The following is a 16,075-nucleotide window of genomic DNA, read 5'->3' as shown; positions in this document are numbered from 1 at the left end:
GACTTTTTGTGACCCCATGGATTGTAGCCCACCAGCCTCCTCTGTCCATGGAATTCTCCAGTCAAGAATACTGGAGTGGGTTGCCACTCCCTTCCTTAGGGGATCTTCCTGATTGAACATTGGACTCTCACATTGCATGAAGATTCTTTTACCGTCTATTCTATTATTTTAACATGCAGATTAAATGTGATAATACATGTAAAACACAAAGCCAGGCACACAGCACTTTCTAACAAATGCTGGGTGGAGAATCTCTGCAGTTCAGAAGAAGCTGCTCAATACCAAAGGATGGACATGTCAGGACTGAGGCAGCAAGAAAAGAGGGCTCTTACCCTCTCTTACCAAGAACCAACTCTCCAAATAAGGATGTGTGAACCAAGATCAAACAAGCACGTGTCAGGCAAACGTGAAGACCACTACACTAAGGAAACCACATGGAAATAAGTAACAGTGAAAACTCCCAAACCAAACCATCCTGTAGGACAGAATAATTGCAATAGCTTGCAGGTGACTAGTTTTTGAAGTGTTAATGAACTTGAGCTAGTCTTATTCACAGGAACATATATATATATATATATATATATATATATATATATATATATATATATATTTGTAAGGTGCCTGGGAAGAATCCCAACATGGTACTGACTGTATCCAGTGACTCATTGCCTGCCTGGTCACCATGCTGGCACCCACAGGCACTGGCTCCTTCCTGCTGAGTCTTCTGGAACATTTTCTACAAGTACAAGAGAGAACATGTGTGAGTGTGTTTGTGGGGGATGGTGGAGATAGGCCAAAGTTCAGCACCAGATGGGTATCCATGCCTGCGGCAGCTCTGAGGAGTTCAGTGTATACTTTTGGATAGATGGGCAAAGACCCACTGTTCTTATCAGTAATATGGACAATCACTATAATCCTTTGATTCTGAAGCAGGGAAGATGGTCACCCCTGATTTACAGAGGGTGAAATGGAGGACCACAAAGATCGAAGGAGGCATTATTTGCTCACAGTGATTCAGTGGGATCCCTCGAGCTGGGGTTCCTTGAATAGCTGAGATTTACACTAAACCTCTTTAAAAAATTGGCAACATTTGAGCTATAAAACATAAGCCTCCTATTTCCATAGCTTAATGAAAATATCTCCCACACACTGTAATACATCCTATTCTTCCGCCCAGCAGAGCACTCAGTGTGGAGGGGCTGTGTGCCCGATGTTCAAGGTACAGACCTCCCTGCCGTCCAGGGGACGGTGGTGAGCAACACGACTCCAAGCCAAGCCCGGCGTCCTGCACTTGGCTTCAGGTTTTAAATATCGGTTAGTAATTACTGGTTCTTTCTTTGTGAAAAATAATTTCCCGTAGATCGGGAGCCAGCAGGGTTACCATGGTTGAGAAGCTAATCTTATTGCTACGTCAGAGATTTCCTCTGCCTTGGCCATGCAGGATGGAAAATGCTGTTTTGCCTGAAGCTCCAGACTGTTCAAATGTAAGCAGGTCAGGATTCCAACACAGACTCTGAGATGAAGGCTTGTGGGCAAGTGATTTATTAAAGATGTGCTCCCAGGGGAAACCAGTGATGGAGAGTGGGAGTGGAAGCAGCCTGGAACAGGCGAGGAAGCCAAACCTGGGTGCGATTTCAGGCGCGTCCAGCAGGGGGCCCCGGAGGGTTGGTTACAGCCCAGCGTTTTCCCAACCTGGGACAAGGCCTTCAAGCTCCTGTAGGCAGCTGAGGATTAACGGGTGTGCCAAGACCGGATGGACATTCCCGGACTCACCAGCTCTCCGCGTAAGAAGGGCAGGGCAGGTTCCAGGAGCCCCGGGGCAATCCTCCAAAGAAGAGCAACAGGTACCGGAAGCTGAGGCAAGACCAGACGGCTGCCAGGGTCAGGGCACGTAGAAATCAGGTTCAAAGGGTGGGAGAGGCAGACTCTGCTCCCGAGGGCCCCCTCGGGTGGCTGAGGCAGGGGCGGCAGTGGCAGAGGGTGGGGCAGGAGGACTCGGCAGGGAAGGACTTGGCTGGGAGGGGCCGAGGGCCTTGAAGCTCCGGCAGAGGGACTCAGAGGGGCTTCCCCAAGTGGGGCCAGATTTGGCCGGATGTGCGCCTTGGCCATGCGGTGTGAACTGTGAGGTTCACAGGATTGGGGCCCGAGTCCAGGACTAGCTCTTCTTTAACCTGGTGTGTGGCCTCTGGCCATTCACCTTCATCCTGGGCCTCAGTTTCCTCCTGTAGTAAGTGAGCGACTTACACAAACACCTCTCAAAGCCTAATAATATTAGCATCTATCCATCCAACCGTGCATCCATCCACCCACCCATCAATTCAGTCATTCATTAACAGAAGAGTTTCTATTAATGATCTCCTGGGGGAATGAAACCTTTAGTTGAGTCTCTCATGAACAAAAGAATAAGAACATATCTTGTTCTTAAAGTCACTTACATTTAGTTGAAGAAGCTGTCACAGGCCTTTAGGAAATTTGGGGATAAGGAAATGATTTTAACAGGTTACTTATAGTCTAGGCTTCTTGGTAGAAACAGAACTCCAGATGAAAAACCAATTAGAAGCCAATGACCCTTTGCTCAGTATCGTGTAGATAAAGCTTCTAGATGAGTTCTCATGCTATATCGACTCAGGAAAACGTTCTTTAAATGCATTCAAGCCTCTTCCTGCCTCTTGCTTTCAGGGCCCACTTGCTTGCTCTCCGTTCTGCTTCCCCACTGTGGGTGGTGTTTTTCCTTCCGGGTCAGCACTGCACATGTCATGATGTCATGATATCATGTCACATCTACAGGTGTGCCTCTCACACTGAACTTTGAGCTCCCCAAGGGCTGGGACCAGATTTTTCATACAACCATTCAGGCACCTTGCACGGTATCTTCAACACAGTAGAAAGTCAATACGATTCTTTTAACCTTTGACTTGGCTCAATGGAAAAAAACTAGTCAACTGAGCAATACAGGAAAATTAACCAGATTTTTTTTCTCTTGGCTTTTGCCTGGAGTTGGAAATCTAGGTCCTAGTAAGTAACTTTATTTCTATTAATCAAGATTCTCTTTTCTCCCATTTCTATGTCAAAGTCTGTTCCTGTAAAAATGGACAGATTCCTCTAGTACATGGGTTGAGTCAGATCATATTCATTTGACTGATGGTCTGTCCAAAGGACTGAAAAAAAAGGTTCTTACCCCCCAGTATTCAGTCTGGCCTCTTGGTGATCGAGTGCTCATGGTAATCTGGCCAGCATTAATGAGTACATCAAAAGAAACCCAGCTCCTTCTTCCAACAAGGTTGTTTCAACCTCAATTGCATATGCAATATTAATGTGCTTTATTTAAATATTAATCAGCCTAAAAGCCTGAAGTGATGCATGCAATCAATACTTCATAGCATCTGAGTCATTCAGGACTGAGGCCTGGTCACTTCCGGCCACCACCCTTTTATCATGGCGGCTTCCCAGCAAGCACAGGGCCCGAGCTCAAAGCTACCTGCTGCAGGCTGCGTTCTGACAGCCCTTCAGGGCGCTCCAAAGGCCTCTCTTCAAAGCCAGTCACAGTCAGGAGCCCATCAAAAGAGTGGAAAAGTACAGGTCCTAGGGGGTGGCCTCTTTTCTTTTCCAAGAACTTCCGTTGGTGAAATTACAACCCTGGAGCATAAATAATGTTCCAAATTTTGAACTGAAACAAAGAGCATAATTTGTCTTCTCCTACATGAGAATTTACTTTCATTCCTACCAACCTCGGGAGTTCTAAGCATTACAGAAAAGAAGGAGCTCTTGGTTATCTGTAGGTGGATTATCCATGCTGAGAATCACATTCTCTCCAGGTCTTCAGCCACGGGGGTGGGTGGGGGGTTGGGGGGGAACCTCAGTTAACCTCTGTGGTCCTCTGTGCCCCTCACCAGTGACACAGGTGATGCAGCACGGGGTGGAGGTGGATGAGAGCTGCATACCAGGGTTCCCCATCACCACTAACAGAGGCCCAATACGTGATTGAGGTCCTGATTTCATTTGCAAAAGGATTGATTCATTAATATGCAATTGTGATTGATTAATATGCAATGAAATTTGACACAGATTTATTAAATGCCTGCTCAGTGCTGTGCTAAACGTTAAGAAGGACACAAAATTGGAAAGGTACTCACTTCCCTACAAAGAGCTTGTGATCTGGTTGCAATAGGGTCATAAACTTGTTGGAAATAGCATTGTTGAGTAAATAAATGGATTTGTAAATAAATGAATGAGGAAAGTGTCAAAACAAATGATGAGGTGAACCATCAGAATCTGGTCGTTGTTTAGTCATCGTGTCTGACTCTTTGCCACCCCATGGACTGCAGCACACCAGGCTTCCCTGTCCTTCACCATCTCCTGGAGCTTGCTCAAACTCTTGTCCATTGAGTCGATGATGCCATCCAACCATCTCATCCTCTGTCATCCCCTTCTCCTCCTGCCTTCAATCTTTCCCAGCATCAGGGTCTTTTTCAATGAGTCAACTCTTTGCATCAGGTGGCAAAAGTATTGGAGTTTCAGCTTCAGCATCAGTCCTTCCAATGAATATTCAGGGTTGATTTCCTTTGGGATTGACTGATTGTATCTCCTTGCAGTCCCGGGACTCTCAAGAGTTTTCTCCAACACCAAAGTTCAAAAGGATCAATTCTTCAGCACTGAAAATCTGGGAATATTGTCAAAGAAATACATATGATGAGGCTTATTCCTAGAGATTTTGTTTCTGTAGGTCTGGGATGGGGCCAGACAAATCTGTTTTCTCTTAGGCTGGGATGGCCTCGGTCACTGTGAGAAGACCTGGAAGAGAGTCTAGCATGGGAAACTGTAGAGCTGCTGCATAAAAATGACCCTAATATGTCAGTGGGACCTCTTCCTTCCATCTTGGCTTCAAGCAAAGGGTCCTCTCTGCCTGTTTCTTCTGTTGGCTTGGATGTTCTTTTTCAAATCCATCTCTGAGATTGACTTGGGTAACCTTCACCTTTCACCCTCTGCTTTCCTAGCCTCACAGTCTTACATTGAGTCTGGAGGCGCCCTGTTTTCTCTTTTAATAACACTAAGCTCGTGTCCCTGTTTCTCCATCAGGACCGGCTGCCTGTGTCATCTCAACTTTTTTTCAGAAAGAAATGGACGTTTATTGAGCATCTGTTATCTTTCAGGGGCTTCCCAGATAGCTCATGATAAAGAATCCACCTGCTATGCAGGATACTTGAGTTTGATCCCCAGGTTGGGAAGTTCCCCTGGAGAAGGAAATGGCAACCCACTCCAGTATTCTTACCTGGGAAATTCCATGGATAGAGGAGCCTGGCGGGCTACAGTTCATGGGGTTGCAAAGAGTTGGACATGACTGAGTGACTGAGCACACACATTATCTATCAGGAGATACACACACAGTCTTTCAATGATACCTCACAGCACACCTGCTGGGAAATTAAAGTTCACAGAGGTTTACTTGGTGAGTCTAAGGTTGCATGTCTGTGAGCCGGGAAGCCAGGAGTCGCTCTCAGGGTTCACTCAGTTTCCACGCTGGCCCTGGGGGTATGCTGGCCACTCCCCCAGTTTCAGCCCCACGCCCTGCCTGGCCTGTGTGGGTGGCGGGCAAGTTGGGGAGAATTGGCCGACACCCGCTCTGGTCTCCTCCCTGGTAAACTGCTTGCCTTCAAGTCTGTGTTTCAAGTCTGCCTCTGAGAAACCCCCCCACAGATGGAGGCCCTCTCTGGATTTTACAGAACTGCCAGCCCATCACTTCACCCCATCAGCTTCAGCAGAGCGGGCTTGGGAGCAAAGTGGGAGATGCTCAGCTTCACCTGTCCCGCGCCCTGAAAGCTGCCACCTCGGTCACACCTACCTGTCCTTGAACAAAAGTCTCCCTCTATCCTGCAGGCCTGGGAGGACCCCAGGCTTGGACCTGCACCGTGAACACATGATCATTGCTGCAGGGGACCACCCAGCACAAAGGCAGCGACCCCCGCTGCCTGCCCACCCCTCACCTGCAAGTCATGCCCTGGGCCTATGTCATTACGACCACAGGCTCCTCTGAAGAACCTCTGTGTCTGGTTTCTCTTTCTCGGGGCTCACCACAGTGGGCCCAATGTATGGCCATCTGATTGAGTTGGAGCCCATATCCAGACTGTTTCTCCAGAGAGGCTGGTAAAGGTACGCTGATTTCAGCTTGGTCTGAAATAGGGACTTGGCCAAGACTCATTTCATGTTGTTACTATTGAGATGAAGAGAGATAATTTATTTATTTGGAATAGTGAGCGTTTACCAGGGAGAGTGGATCCTCAGGTTAAATTCAATCATAGAACAACAGAGCAACAGTGGAAATGGCCGCTATCATTTCTTGCTCCTAACACTCAACAGATCAGGGTGGAGCTGTTGAATTAAATTAACACTAACGACTTACATTTATATATTAATTTTCAGAGGATTCAAATTCTCAGTTTAAATGGAAAGAATGCTGGATGACCAGCCTACCTTGAGTCTTGTCTTTCAATACACAGAATAAACAAGCTTTGATAATAATTCTGCTCTGGGAAACGTTTTTCCTGGTTTGATTATGAAGAAGTTTTTGTCCTTTTGTCTAAGAGCCTCTGATAGGGACTTTTACTTCTTCCTGAGCACGTTTCTGTTTATTTTAACCTTTAATAAGTTGCCAAGTCACCCTCCCTCAGGCAGATGTTGCCAGGACCCAGCCTGTCATTTCCACACCCATGATGGGCTCCAGCTGCCTGTTTCCACTTCTGTGTGTGGAGGGCTCTTCCCGAGATGTTGGGGAGGGCAGAGGTGGTGGGGTCTTAACATCCCCTGGGAGCAGCCCTCAGCGATGACTGATGGGAGCTGCAGTATAAACACCCCAGCTTCCAGGTGTTCCATCCCATGTGGGAGAACTCTGGTGCCCAGCATGTGCTCACAGATGCCGCAGTGGGATTAAGTTCCGGCTGGTTTGCCATGGTGACTTGCTTGAAATGCACCTCCTGCCGGCTACCTTCCCTCTCCCATCTCATTCTCCCTGTCTCTCGTCTTGCTTCCTAAGGTCACCTCCCAAATAAACCACTTGCCCTCAAACCCTTGTTTCAGGTCTGCTTCGGCTGGAACCCAAACGTGGACCTCCCCAAAGTTAGTACATTTCTCTAGAAGAGCGCTGGCTAGCGCTCGAATCCAAGCCATTCAGTCACCTAACAAGGTGTGAAGCTCCCTGTTAGTCCTTTGCTCAAACAATTTTCGAGTTTCTCACCATCCGCTGACTTCACTGCCCTCTTCGGCAGGTCTGCTCCACTTGCCATCCTCATTCTGTTAATTGTAGTGTAAAATTTTTAATTAAATATAAAGAGGATAAATCTGGCAGTGTTAAAGTTGCTTTAAAGTAGCTTTAAAGTTGTCACTTTCAACTCTACCCAGAGTGAAGGAGACGCCTGACTAACTGGTGAAAACTAGCTGGTTCAAGTTTTCTGCTGAGGAGTTAAGGATAAGCTCTTTGGGTGTTCAGTTTTCTCACTTCTACCAAAGACAGAGGACATGTTCGAAGGCACGTATAGTTAGATATACTCACTTCGTAAAGTTAAAAGCGTTTTGGTGAGTGCTGAAGACATGGATCCTTCCTCTGGTTGGAAGTTGTTGAATCATGCGGTTCTGTCCAGAGCTCACAGTTTCCATTTGGGTCTTAGATGTCATCTAGTTTAAGTCATTTCTTCAACAACCCTGCCAAATGGCCATCAATGCTCTTCACGCACATTCTCAGGTAAGGAGACGCATTGCTTCCCGGGAGAGCTACTGCTTTTTGTTTCTTCTTTAATCGTTAGTTTTTGCTTTAACTGAACTAAAATCCTCCTGCAATTGGTCACTCATTGGTGGGAATTTTCATGGGAGAAACTGCTGAACAGGTTGAATGCCTCATCTATTCTAGAAAACTGGAAATATTTGGAAATGTATTTAATGTGCTTCTTAAGTTGTGTGTGTGTGTGTGTGTGTGTGTGTGTGTGCGCGCCAGTTCTCTTCACTCTCCTTAGCCTGTTGTGGTTTGGAGACCCTCAACCACCCTTGTCACCGTCTGTCACTATCTCTCCAAGAGTGAGATGCCCATTGGAGGCAACCTAGTTGTCCAATTATTGGGGATGGGAGAGTTTAAGTAAATTACCACATGAGGCAATACTATATAACTTTTATAATCAGGTTTTGAAGATTATTTGATAATATAAAAATATGACATAACGCATGGAAGGGGGGATACTGTATATGCAACAAGAGCCCAATTTTATTAGAAATATACACATAGAAATGAAGTCCAAAATATGTCAAAATGTGAAGAACAGTGATATAGCTAGTTCTGAATCTGTTTTATGTTTTTCTGCATGTTCTATAGAGGACAGGTATTTATTTTTTAATTAGAAACATTTGTTTTGGAAAGAAACAAAGGAAAGAAAAGGAAAAAAGAAAATGGCACTCGAACCCATAGACTTTTCAGATGTGTTCTGACATTGCAGATTTGAGGCGAGCTGACACCCCTCAATGTGTATCTTTCACTTTCCCGATTTCAGATGAGGGTTTTTGGCAGGTGAATGACACTGTCCACTGGCATTATTCCTACCATTCACCAGAGCCCCGGAAGACTTTTTTTCCCACTTAAATTACTGTCTCTTTTTAATCTGGTGATTGGTGTTGAATTACTATCTCTTTTTAATCTGGTGACCGGTGTTGGGAACAGCTGTCACAGAAACACCTGGGCTGGGCAGGGGTGGCCAGGTCAATCTCCAGTAAGGGCAGTATGTGGCCTTAGAAAGAGAGAGGCATGTGCTGTCCGCTGTCCAGCCTTACTGGCAGCCACCCGGCACTGATGCTCCACACGTTGCAAGAGGAATTCATCCATGGAGGAAAATAGAAGTGCCTCAGTTGCAAGGGCAGCCCTGAGGCCGAACCTCCGCCTGCAACTGGTTGTCCCTACCATTTCTCTGTAAGGAAGGGCTTCCAAGATCAGAAACTGGGAGAAAACGAGGCACATGCATCTCCCCACCTCTCCTTGGCAAACTCTCCATGGTTCTGCATTTCTGGGGGAGGCAGGGCTTTGGAGTAGTCCAGGTGGCAAAAGTGGTAAAGAATCCACCTGCCAATGCTGGAGATGCAAGAGATGTCTCCATCCCTGGGTGGGGAAGATCCCCTGGAGGAGGAAACGGCAACCCACTCCAGTATTCTTGCCTGGAAAAGTCCACGGACTGAGGAGTCTGGCGGGCTACAGTCCATGGGGTTGAGAAGAGCTGGACACGTGAATGCACACACGAGGCTTTCAAGGAGACAGACAAGGCCCTGCGTGGGGCGGTCCCTCTAAGGAAGCAGAGGAACAGCCAGGCAGTGGCTCCATGTGCCAGCAGGGAGGCTGGAGAGGAGGAGCGCCTGCTGTCCTTAGACTCTGCAGATGGTTGGGAGTCTGAATCTATTGAAACAGCTCCTAGACAGTTCTTTCCCTTTTTTAATCTATTTTTTAAAGTCTTTACTGAATTTGTTACATTATTGTTTCTGTTTTACCTTTCAATTTTTTGACCCAAGGCATGTGGGGTTTTAGCTCTCCGACCAGCGAATTGAACCTATACCCCTCGTGTTGGAAGGTGAAGTCTTTGCAACTGGACTACCAGGGAAGTCCCAGTTCTTTATTGCCTGATCTAGCAGAGTGGATTCCCATCCATCCAATGAGCTTTGGATTGATGCCTGTTGTTTCTCTCTGGAGGCACATTGGCTGGACAACGCCAATGATTAATTTAACTTTTTTTTCCCATTAAAAAAGATTCTCAGCCCGGTGTACTCTCTTCTAGGTTTATAAGACCCATGAGATCAATAGAAACCCAGCATGTCTTTGTTCTGCTTCCTGATTTCCTGTCCACCACACGCATGTAAAATCTCCCTTCTTGTTTTGCTGTGTGGACACATACCTTCCAGGAAGAACGTGGATCCCCAAATATTTCTTCTTGTTTATCATCTTTCCTCTATTTAAATCTATATTCTCTAAATATATGAGTCTTTTCAGCAACCAAAATACTAAAAAAAAAAAAAAAACCCAGATCTGGAAGTTGTAGGAGAAATAGAGCTTAGTAATAGTTTGGGTTATTTTAAGTGACTACACTGATGCTTTAATGGTATACTCCCTGGGTAAAGTGATCATGTAAGTTTAAAGGGTTTGCAGATCTTATCAGGAATCAGCAGGTGATTTGCTGGGTCAAAAATCAGAGCCCAGACATTTACTATGATTCCCTGTTAATATTTCTCCTCTGTCAAGGGATGCTATACGCCATATTTGGATTTGTGGGGAAAGTCATCAGGACAAAGATAATCTGAAGAAGGTGGCGTGCTTGCTTTCATAAAGCTGCGGGTTTTGTGCGAGTTGCCGCCCTTTGGGCTTTTTGCCATTGGTGTTGTCCAGCAAGAACCCAAATGGCTCATTTCCATCCTCCAGTCAATGTCCTCAGCTGGAGCTGATTTTAAACTTTGCCAAGGCTCTCTCTCCCTGCTCCCTCTACCTTTTCTTTCTTGACACTTTATCCTTTCAGACCTCATTTCCTTGTTTTTCTCTCCAAAGTCACTCACCTTTGCCTGCTCCCGGCCCCACGCCTCGTCTGTCTTTGACTCATGTGCAGGGTACCTGTGTGCCCTGGGTGTGGCCTACGTGCAGGCACATGTGTGTGTGTGTGCGTGTGTCCTCCCACCACCAGGGGCATCAGAGCATTTAGGACATGTGTGATTCCCCACACAGGGCAGCTTACACTTACGTAGTTCGAGGCCAGGTCCGGGTGGAGATAGTCAATTCCTGTGAAAAGACAAGAGCACAGGAACAGAGGGTTAATACCTGCCATGCATCCTCAGGAAACCTGCTCAAGAAGGTGCCTTCTGTGCGGGTGTCGGAAGATGGGGATGGGGTGAGCGCTGGGCCTCCGCTTCATGTACCCCTGGGGGAGGGCACTGCCCCCTCCCCCGAAGATGCAGAACCAGTGGCCACCAGATGTGTCAGAGGAGTGAAGCCAGTTACAGCTCGGGGCCCTAGCATAACACTTCTGACACAAATGTCAGCTTAGTGGCTCCAAGATGGACGTCTCATCCGAGAAGTGATCTAAGAGATTGTGGAAGTTCTGACATTTCTAAAGCATCAGCTGGCATTTCTTCTGCAGTGAAGCCTGCCCTGGGGAGGAAAAGCAATGATTATTTAACGGGGCTCAGACAGCAGTGGATTAGGAGAGCATTGCCAGGCACGGAAATAACAAGGGAAACATGGCTTCGCAAGAAAAGCCATTAGGCAAAGGGCAAGTGGCTTCCTGGAGGTGTCCCAGGTGGGAACTACTTCTTGTTTTTGCAGAAAGCTTTCCAGGGAGCCCGAGACCATGAGTCTTCTGGTGGGAGTCCTGTGCTTTCTCCTGCCTGTGGCCTATCTTGTTGTCCAAGGGTCATTGCAACAGTAGGATTATGGTCCCTGACGCTGCTGGGTTCTATCAACATGTAGATCTCAGAAAGCACTGTGGAACTTCAAAGGGCAAATTGCAAAGCTCTCATCCAGGTCTGTAGTATCATCTAATCATTGAAAAGCAGCAACAACATCAGAGCATCCAGCCCTCTCAGAAACTGGCTGGGTTCCTGCACTACCTAGTATCATGGTTATGAGTGTAGACTTTGGAGTCAAAGACCAGAGTTTTAATCCCAGCCATGCTGCTGACTGGCTGAGTGACTTCAGGCAAGGTACTTGGCCTCTCTGTGCTTGCTTTCTTCTCAACCCGGTAGGGGTGAAAACAGTGCGTCTGACTCCAGAGGCATCAGTAACTTTATTGGGTTGCAATATTTGCAAGCCAGAGGCATCATTAAGTCTTGATCATCATTAAGTGTCGATCATCTTTGCTGCATGCATAACAAGGCCGGCCACCTTGTAGCTTTGTCCTGCAAAAAAGAACTTGCATCCAAATGTATATTTTTAAAAAGAAGTTTTCCTTTTTTTTTTTTTTTTCTGGTTGCACAAGTAATTCCTGGACTGGGAGTCACTCATCTACTGATGTTTTCACATCAGAAGCAACTTCTGTTGTTACTCTGCTTTCTACAGTTTGGGAGACGATAGCCAGGCCCTTCTCTTTCACCTCTTTACCCTGCTCCCCAGAGCTGCAGGAAGACAGGGGGAGGAAGATATAAAGGCTAATATTTTTAAAGTTTCAGACCCTTGTTCTGGACCCTGATTCAGAGATGTCAGTGTAGGCTGTGGGATGGAGCTGGGGATAAGCACAGGCTGTGAGACTACCAGATCCAGTTCTATCCGGGCTCAGGCACTGAAATGTTTGTGTGACTCTGACCGCATAGATTCAGAGTCTCAGCTTCCTCATCTATGAAATGGAAGTACTGTTCTCCTCGAAAAGCGGTTTTCGAGGTTGGAGCCAGTTCATTGAAAGTGTTCAGCTTGCAGTAAACACATAACCAATTTCATTTCTTGCATCCTCATCAGTACCTCCATTGACCACATTACTAGAGTTTTGTGGATGGTGCAGAAAGAATAAATAATTCAAAAAGCCTACAGGCTTTATTTTCTTGAGCTCCAAAATCACTGCAGACTGTGACTGCAGCCATGAAATGAAAAGATGCTTGCTCCTTGGGAGAAAAGCTATGACAAACCTAGACAGCATATTCAAAAGCAGAGACATCACTTTGCTGACAAAGGTCCATCTAGTCAAAGCTATGGTTTTTGCAGTAGTCATGTATGGATGTGAGAGTTGGACTGTAAAGAAAGCTGAGTGCCAAAGCATTGATGCTTTTGAACTGTGGTGTTGGAGAAGACTCTTGAGAGTCCCTTGGACTGCAGGGAGATCAAATCAGTCAATCCTAAAGGAAATCAGTCCTGAATATTTATTGGAAGGACTGATGCTGAAGCTGCAGCTCCAATATTTTGGCCACCTGAGGCAAAGAGCTGACTCATTAGAAAGGACCTTGATGCTGGGAAAGACTGAGGGCAGGAAGAGAAAGGGGTGACAGAGGATGAGTTGGTTGGATGGCATCACCAACTCCATGGACATGAGTGTAAGCAAACTCTGGGAGATAGTGAAGGACAGGGAAGCCTGGTGTGCTGCAGTCCATGGGATCACAAAAGTCCAACATGACTGAGACTGAACGACAGCAACAACTTGGTTTTAGAGTGTTGTGTTGAAATTAAATTGTCCTATATGTTTGTTGAAATCGGTAACATTTTGTGCACTCATTGTTAGGCAAAACATGTTGTTACAAACAGATAAGTTTAAAAGAAAAGATATACACACATGCAGAGAATAAGTTTCTTTTTCCCTAACAGTTAATTTTTAAAATATGGCTTCCTGTTCTGACGATTCAAGTTACTTAGGAGAGGAATTTTCTAAGATATGGTAGTCTCATCCCTGTGATGGGAAAATATTGAAGCCAAGGGATAATTTGAAGACTGAAGGAAATCAGAATTAAAACAAGATAAATTTAGTGTAATTAAAATAAAGGATCTTTAATTAGGTTAAGTGGAAGACTGAATGTTAAGTTAGAACAGACACAGACTTTGGTCTGAGGAAGAGGATTATTGACAGATGGATTAAGGATGACAAACATGATCCAGAAAAATAATAATGAACTAAGCATGAAAATAATAACCTGGTAATTAAATAGTATTTCAGTGTTTTGGTATATTTGATTATCTTTTGAGGCAGAAGACACTGAATACATCTTCTTAATCAGCTTATTTATTTTTCAATTCTTGTATTATTAATGGATTCATTCTTGTTTTTATTCACAGGTTTATGTTCAGCAATGAATGCCAGGTGCTACGCAGGTCTTGGAAAAACACAGACCATTTTGACACAGAATCTGAGCTGAACAGCCACCTAAGGCTTGCAGTCTACAGGGGGCGCTGACTCATCACCAATCATGATGCAATATGGTGCACAAATGACAAATACTTGGTTATACTTTTGTTGATAAACCATTAGTATCCTGTCATTAGTTTGAAAGTCTACGCTGCTGCTGCTGCTGCTGCTGCTAAGTCGCTTCAGTCGTGTCCGACTCTGTACAACAGTCCAAATCCTCTCGCTTCAGTCGTGTCCGACTCTGTACAACAGTCCAAATCCTCAGGAATCGCTGGCAGTTCTGCAGCCCTCAGGGAATCAACAAGGGGCTGCATGTACATATCCTTAGTTACAATGTTAACAGTTCAGTTGAGACTTTGGAGGTTTTGTAAGAGCAAGGTGCTTGCCTGTGACCACTTTTAAGGGTGCTGCTCTGATCCCCCAGATGCTTAGTGATGAAATGGTGATTCCAGTATAACCTAGGCAGGTTCCCCCCAAACCTACATGCATCTTTCTCCTAGGTGAGCTGGCCTCAACCATGGTGCTTTCTGAGCCAAAGCGTCAGGAAGGAAAAACAGGTAAGCTGCCCACAATGGCATGAGTGTGTGCACACATACACACATACACACACTCACTCTTGTGAGAGCTCCTTTTTTTCCCTGTGAAAGCCCTCAGCCACTGAAGAAAGCTTTTGCCTCCACTTGAAAACATCTCACACCTCAGAAAGCACTGGGCATTGTTTTCATGTCGATATTTAATTGAGCCCACACAAAGACACACCGATTTTAAGCACCCTGCCTGTCCTTGTTTTCCATCAATTCTGCTTCAAAGGCTTGCTTTAGAGAACATCATATTCTTTGAGGATCTTGAGAAGAGAAAGGCTCCATTGCTTCATTTCTGTACAGACTTTATATGTAATTGGACCAATACTGCCCAGCGGAGCTTTTATGGAGGATCCAGACGGCTGATGAGAGGTGAAAGTGCATCCCCAATGAGAAGCCTGCAGGGTAGAGGTACTCCAGAATCTCAGCAGAGCCAATGGCACATGTAGTTAGAAAAACAGCGGTTCATCAAACCCTTTGGTTTTCAAATCATGATATATAAAAATTAAAGCTCTGCTAAATCTTTGTCGGGCAGGCATGTAGGATAGAATTAACATTACAGGGGGGCAAGTATAGTAAACTGCGATCAGTTTGCTTTACCAGGGCTCATTCTGAAAGCAGCAATAAAGTCAAAATGCTTTTGGGGACCTAGAGCCACACTGCCTAATGGAACTTTCTGTGAAGACAGAAATGAAGTGGAATTGAATTGCCACTAGCCCCATGTGGTTATTGAGACCTTGAAATTAAGTGAATGTGATTGAGGAATTGAATTTTTAACTGTATTTAGCTTTAACTAATTAAAACTTAAATGTAAATAGCCACGTATGGCTAGTGGCTACTACATTGAACAGTGTGGATCTAGAGACATAGATGGTAAATATAAACAGGTTTAGAAGCTGTTTCAAGGTAAGATACAAGCAGTGTTTGTTGTTGCTGTTGTTTAGTTGCTAAGTCCTGTCTGGCTGTTTTGTGACCCCCATGGACTGCAGCCTGCCAGGCTCCTCTATCTGTGGGATTTCCCAGGCAAGAATGCTGGAGTGGGTTGCCATTTCCTTCCCCAGGAGATCTTCCCAACCCAGGGATCGAACCCACCTCTCTTGCACTGGCAGGTGGATTCTTTACCATTGAGCCACCAGGGAAGTCCAGTGGCCCCAATGAGGAATTATAATTCAGTGATTGTCAACTTTCATTTGTTCATTAAAAAAATGTAAACTTATTAATTTAGTACATATTTGTGAAGGGCTTGAGGATCACTGATGTGAGGAGGGTGAGGATGTCGCCACAGTATACATGACCGTGCCCAGCCTCTGGCCCTCCTACCTCTGACTAGCATCTCCCGAACGATGGATCTTTTCCGTTCCAAAGACATGCAAAAGGCACACTTGGTTCCAGATGAGTGAAGCCTTCGAAATACTCACCATCATCCATAATTCCAATGGTAACACCTTTCCCTGTGTATCCCAGCTCCCAGGCTTCTGCCACATTCAAGTCGAGACCGGGAGTACCATCAGCTTGCCCAGTATTGATCTGGTTCAAGAATGCCAAAGCAGAGGCTCTTATTAGTTCGGTGTAGATGGTAAAGCACCAGATGGTAAGTATTTGCTTGATACACTCTGCAGCCACCTGATATTTCAGGGCCAGTTCAGAGGTCATGTCTGCCATGAGACAGGA

At 45.6% G+C, this 16,075-nt stretch overlaps 1 protein-coding gene across 1 annotated transcript in view; it reads right to left on the bottom strand.

The window, feature by feature from the left end:
- LOC102179575 (neuroendocrine convertase 2) overlaps nucleotides 1-16,075 on the bottom strand; it is a gene marked incomplete at its 3' end in the record, with an annotated part of 202,343 nt that overhangs the window by 52,312 nt on the left and 133,956 nt on the right. Inside the window, 2 exon segments of the mRNA XM_018057223.1 lie at nucleotides 10,746-10,783; nucleotides 15,823-15,931. Coding sequence (XP_017912712.1) covers nucleotides 10,746-10,783; nucleotides 15,823-15,931 — 147 coding nt within the window.

The sequence above is a fragment of the Capra hircus genome, chromosome 13 (genome assembly GCF_001704415.2).
Source record: "Capra hircus breed San Clemente chromosome 13, ASM170441v1, whole genome shotgun sequence".
NCBI lineage: Eukaryota > Metazoa > Chordata > Mammalia > Artiodactyla > Bovidae > Capra > Capra hircus.
Note: the sequence above shows the minus strand (reverse complement) of the source record. Positions and strands in the feature narration are given on the sequence as shown.